General features: G+C 47.0%; 2 protein-coding genes across 2 annotated transcripts in view; both read right to left on the bottom strand.

The window, feature by feature from the left end:
• The window catches only part of LOC115587747 (zinc finger MYM-type protein 3-like), a 1663-nt gene extending 81 nt beyond the window's left edge, over positions 1 to 1582 (bottom strand). The window contains exons 1-2 of the mRNA XM_030427712.1: positions 415 to 1582; positions 1 to 315 (exon numbers count right to left, since the gene is read on the bottom strand). The exon at positions 1 to 315 is cut by the window's left edge and continues 81 nt beyond it. Of these exons, the coding sequence (XP_030283572.1) occupies positions 199 to 315; positions 415 to 1095 (798 nt within the window). The 5' untranslated portion in view covers positions 1096 to 1582 and the 3' untranslated portion in view covers positions 1 to 198. The remainder of the gene's footprint in view (positions 316 to 414) is intronic.
• The window catches only part of trappc10 (trafficking protein particle complex subunit 10), a 101383-nt gene that overhangs the window by 73586 nt on the left and 21797 nt on the right, over positions 1 to 6000 (bottom strand). The window lies entirely within an intron of this gene.

Here is a 6000-nt window from a genome sequence, read left to right as displayed (position 1 = left end):
AAATTAAATGCAACATTTCCATTAATTGTAAAATTTGATAGCGATACTGGCATGTCCATCATCGTGGCATTTGATGGACGGAGATTTAAAGTTTGTGGCTCGCTACGACCACTGCTTGGGACATTGGGAGACGACAAAATGTTGCTCCATTCTCGTCTGTCCTGTACTGACGGAGCCCAGTTAGCCTGCAGGCTGCTCTCACAAACGATGCCCCGTCACCGACATGATCTGGCGAGTTTCCAGCCCAGCGCCAGAGAGACGACCGACAGCTGTGCTCCGGAGGCTGTGGTTGGTGTAAACCCGCAACACACCCACCTGAAAGACACAATAATAAACACACTTAGGCTACATTAATGAGGACAGAAGAGGGGTTATGCGGCTACATTATTATTAAAATGTAGCTAGTGTACAGACCTCTTCGCTGACTTTTTTCAGCATGTTCCCCAGGTAGTTGACACCCATCGGCTCCCTGGAGTACCACACATCAGATGCCACAGTGATGGAGCGCTTCGGGTGGAGATAAAACGATTTTGCATCTGGGGGACACTTGGAGATGTACTTTTTAAAACTGTTTACTGGACACAGAGGATCCCCGGGCCTGGCGAACATGAACCCTCGTAGGTTTTCCTTGTGTGGGTCGTTCGGATCTTTATGGTTTTTTGTCTGAGGATTATGCGCTAAGCTGACGTATTCAACGCCATGTTCGTCTCTTTGGATGACGAAAGATGTCATGGTCAGCTCACGGCTCCCCTCCCTGCCACGCCGAGCGAAACACAGCTGGATGTCAAACCACACCTTTCTGACGAGGCCGAGGGGCGTGTCGGGAGACGGCGCAGATGAACATCTGATTCTCTGAAGATCCGACTCAGTGATGCGAGGATGGTGGAAGCTGGTGTCCTTCCCACTCTTTCTGTAACGTTTCTGTATCGCCTTAAAAACCGCATTACTGGTCTTGAACACAGTGTCACTGATGATGTTGACGTCACTTAAATGGCGGTTGATACCGGCTCTCAGACTCCTCAAACTGGCAACACTGTAGTCTCCTCCTTCCTTGGTCGACTGGACAGACGCATAAAACAAATCGCAAAACGTCATTGAGAGTAGCGGCAGTGTAGCTTTCAAAGTTGATGTCCATGTTTTTGTCAGCCAGGAAGTCTCTTAATGTTTTAACTGCCCATTTCGTGGTTTTCTTTGTGCTTATCTTGTCCTTGTCATCCTCTAATTCGTTCAATTCCTCCGGTGTCACCTCCTTGTGTCGCTTCTCCTTTTTCTTTTCATATTCACTTCTCTCTTTTTCTTCTGCTGCATCCCAGTCTTCAAAGTTGTCAAACTCACCAAATAAATTAAAAGAAATGATAAAATCACTCATGTTTTTTCTGTCTTGCTGTTGATGTCTTGCTGTTGATGAATAAACTGTGAAATAACGTTGAGTCTCCGTTGCCACGGTTACCATCTAGCGCTTGAGCCAGCGCAATAATTTAGAACTGTCATCAGGCGATTTGACGGAACGTCTTTCCTAGGTGTAAACTAACACTTTTTAACCTTTTAACCCTTCAGCCAATCAGAATCGAGTATTCACCCAGACCATGGTATAAATGATTATAAACTGTCCGCGGGTTTAGATTAACGGGGGAACACCTGGGAAACTCCAACGTCATCATCATGACGTGTACCGTCACGCCTCTTTAGGAGTCGCAGCGCCGGCTTTCTGTGTGAATTACACACGTGAAGGTGGAGAGGCTTCGCTCTGTGTGAATCACCATCGGCGGAGAATTGGCGAACCACCGCTCCGGAGATAATACGGAGACGCTGTGTAAAAAGGGCTACAGACTCACACAAAGACAAACTCTCACAGACTCTCACAGACTCACACAAAGACAGACTCACACAGACTCACTCACACAAGCCCTTTTTACACAGTGTCTCCACATTATCTCCGGAGCGGTGGTTCACCAATTCTCCGCCGATGGTGATTCACACAGAGCGAAGCCTCTCCGCCTTCATGTGTGCAATTCACACATAAAGCCGGTGCTGCGGCTCCTAAAGAGGCGTGACGGTACACGTCATGTTGATGACGTCGGTGTTTCCCCAGGTGTTCCCCTTGTCTATCTAAACCCGCGGACAGTTTATAATCATATAGATGCTGTTATAATCTGTAGTGATTGAGATCCTGACCCACCAAACATCCTGGAAAGTGACAAGTTTTTCGCGCTAAATTACATAATTATACATAATCACCATCAGTAAACAGGACGCTGTCCGACTCTGTCTCGTGCGGGGACGGAGGCTGTTTTCTGGGGGAAAGTTCCCTGAAGTCTCGGTCAGGAGGGCTGACAGTCACTGTGATTTATTTTCATCACAAACACTAGGTGAGTTAAAGTCTTTTGCCGGTGACAGACGCCGTTTTTTGAGCAGAAATATGAGGACGAGTTGGTAGGACAGTCAGTAGGACAGACAGGAGGACAGACGCTGCTCCACATACAGCTGTGGTATTTGTTTTCCTCATATAAGTCGCCAAAAACAGTTACAGTTACTACATTACTGTTGTTCGGTCCTGTAACGTTGCTTTGTGGGACATTTCTCTGTATTTAGTTGAGTGAAGGACCTGTGCAGTTATCAGACTGTCAGACCGACACTCCCTCGCTCCGCACCTCCGGATTATCCGTTCACACTGGGACGGCTCACCAATAATGCGGCCCTGATACTACCTCCAGAGGCGGATCAGCGCCGGAGCGAAATTTCCCCCCTCTCCGCATCTGAAACTTTCACACAGAGGAGGGTGCGGAGAATTGGCGCAGGATCCCTGCATGCACACGGCAGTGTGAAAGAGGCTACAGACTCACACAAAGACAAACTCTCACAGACTCACGCACGGACTCACACACGGACTCTCACAGACTCACACAAAGACAAACTCTCACAGACTCACACACAGACTCACACACGGACTCTCACAGACTCACACAAAGACAAACTCTCACAGACTCACACAAAGAAAGACTCACACACGGACTCACACACGGACTCACAGACTCACACACGGACCCTCACAGACTTACACAGACTCTCACAAAGAAAGACTCACACAAAGAAAGACTCACACAAAGACAAACTCTCACAGACTCACACAGACTAGGGCTGCCACGATTAGTCGACTAGTCTCGATTATGTCGACTATTAAAATCGTTGACGACTAATTTAATAGTCGACGCGTCGTTTTTTTTTTTTTTTAAACTTTGTTTTCCTCTCAAACTGCTGCGGCACCTTCCACAGTAATGGCTGCAGCCTTCCCGCAGGCTAGGGCTGCACGAAAAGGCGTTAAAAAAAATCGCGATCTCGATTCACAAATACACGTGATCTCATTTCTACACACAGCGATTCTGAAGCATTTTATATCTCGAGCTGAATCACAAACAAATGTTCCTATTTTCCTCCCGGAGTTTTCGAAGCGCCCCCAAACGCAGCACTGCCGCTGCCTCCTCCCTCAACCTGTGGTGAAGCATCTTTACAACACGTGATTCAGCGGAAGAAGCCCGCCTGCAGTTGAGTGTCTGGAAGGAGTGAGTGAGAGGCCGTTTTTAGACAAGGCAGCAAGCCGCCAATCTACGTGTCCTTTGGGCGGCTAGGTCAGCGGTTTTAGACAGAGGGCGGCAAATTGATGGTCTGTTTTGGTCCGCCGATTTGCCGCCTCGGAGGGTCCACTTATTTCCGCCTCACCTGCTAGATGAGCAAGTGAACAGCCGCTGTATGGTTGTGTTAGCTTGTTGTTGTAGCGCAAGCTAGAAACGGTCGCTACTTTCAAATTAAAAGCCCCCCGCTAAGAACCCAGTTCTAAACTCCAATGGAGTGCAATGTAAAGCTCTTATTTTGAAGGCAGAGGCATCGTAGTATAATTTGCATTATATGTGCATACATTTTAAAAATGTACAAAGTTACATGTAACTATTTACATTCAAATGCAGGCAATGCTCATTCAGCAGTCTCCTAATTGTTTTGACTCATTAAACAAAAAAACGACTCCACTACACACTAAACACTACATAACACACTAACTATACACTCAAAACACGCTAAATGTCACAAGCCTCGCAACTCTCAGTATCGCTGTCTACACACCGACCGTCGTTGCCTGTCAATCATCTGCTTACATCCCTCCCACAACTTCCTGTTCCTCAACAACCAAACTTGCTGCTTGGACACTTTCGTGCGAAAGCCCGTTTTTACCGTTTCTTCCTGCACCAGACACAAAGCAAACGTGACGGCAATGTTCGCGAAAAAGCGTGGCGGACATTATTTACCCTAAGTCCGGTTTTGGACGTGCCGGTGAGTCCGGTCCATCGCCTCGATCGGGAGGTGGGCTGTGTAGCTAGCGGATAGCGGCTAGCAGCTAGCTACACACGAACATCCACAGATCTGATTCCACTTTGTTGTCCGCATGTCTCCGGATCTCCTCAGACCCGAACAGACTCGATCCGGACTCTTTTAGTCTCATGAATCCACAACAGTTAGTTTAGATGCACAGAACAGAACGGGACCGAACCGCCGGCAAGATCCCGGTCCAGCTCGCGCCGCTGCAGGTATAAGTCTGCTTGTTTCTTAAGGTGGGGGGTCGTAGTGGGCTCTGCAGTGATTGGCTCTGGTGCGCGCGTGGCTACGGTATGCAGTGATTGGCTCTGGTGTGCACGTGATTGTGGTGGCTCCGGTGGACAATGCTCGTGGAATTTGTAAAGCATTTATGAAAAAATTTATTAACGGTATCATTGCAGTCCAAACAAATGCGAAATAGCACACCCTTGAACCACGCAGCAGCCATGTTGAAACTCTCAGGTCAGTCTGATCCTGATCCGCAGAAATATTTGAGGAACACACACACACACACACACACACACACACACACACACAGACAGACAGAGGTTAGTCGCTTTTATAGAGAGATAAACATTTTGTGAAAAAAATCGTGCCAGAGAATCGTGATCTCAATTCTAAGCAAAAAAATCGTGATTCACATTTTTTCCAGAATCGTGCAGCCCTACCGCAGGCTGCAGGTCCAACTCCGCCCACAATACCATTTTAGGATCAGTGTGCCGGCCGTCTCTGAGCAACACAGAGTCCAACTTCCTCGCTGACTTTTCTCCAAGCTCTCTCCTGCTTCATCCAACTCTCTGTGTATCTGTTCCTGTTTCTGTCCTGGAGCTCCCGAGCTCCGGTCTCTGTATGCGTATGGAGTGTGGTATTATAGTACGGAGCTAACGAGTTTCGGGGCCCGAGCACGGAGCATTAGCCCCAGTTAGCACAGCAATAGAACAGCTAGCTTTTCTCGCTTGTTGTGTCGCTCCGAGCCGGGCTGCAGCGCCAGCAGCAGTGCTCCGAGTCCGCTCCCTGAGCTGTGTACCGCCGCTGTACACGTATACAGAGACCGGACAATAAAGGAGAGTGCTTGGAGAAAAGTCAGAGAGGAAGTTGGACTACCTGCGAAGTGATGAAAATATGTCTGTTACTTGATTATAGCGGTCTGTTGTACTTTACTATGAACCACAGTAGCACAATCACAGCTGAGTTTTGTTGAGTTTACTCGCTTCGACTCAAAGGAGTCATTGTAGGAATAGTGATATTATTCACATGAACTGAGTTTATAGGGGAGACAGTGAGTGTAATAATTACATTCATGTGTCCTTCATTTCCATAACTCTGCCTCATATAGAATCATACAGAATGTGGTATTAACATATATTGCATCTTTTAATATAGCCTACATTGGCTTTAGGTTACGAACAAGATTTGTAAGCCATATTCACAGTATAAACTACTACGTATGTTTGATGCCAGAGACAAATGAAGGAAAGAAAAGCCTAAAAAACCTTAAGTATTTGTTTTTGTGTTGTTTAGGCCAGTGCCTTATCCTTATTTTACTCAGCTGTTTGCACTTTATGCTACACAGTTAAAGAATTGTTTGTTGCTACAAGCTGCATATTTCATTAAAGGTTTAATGAACTATCATCT

Source organism: Sparus aurata, chromosome 9 (assembly GCF_900880675.1).
Source record: "Sparus aurata chromosome 9, fSpaAur1.1, whole genome shotgun sequence".
Lineage (NCBI taxonomy): Eukaryota > Metazoa > Chordata > Actinopteri > Spariformes > Sparidae > Sparus > Sparus aurata.
Note: the sequence above shows the minus strand (reverse complement) of the source record. Positions and strands in the feature narration are given on the sequence as shown.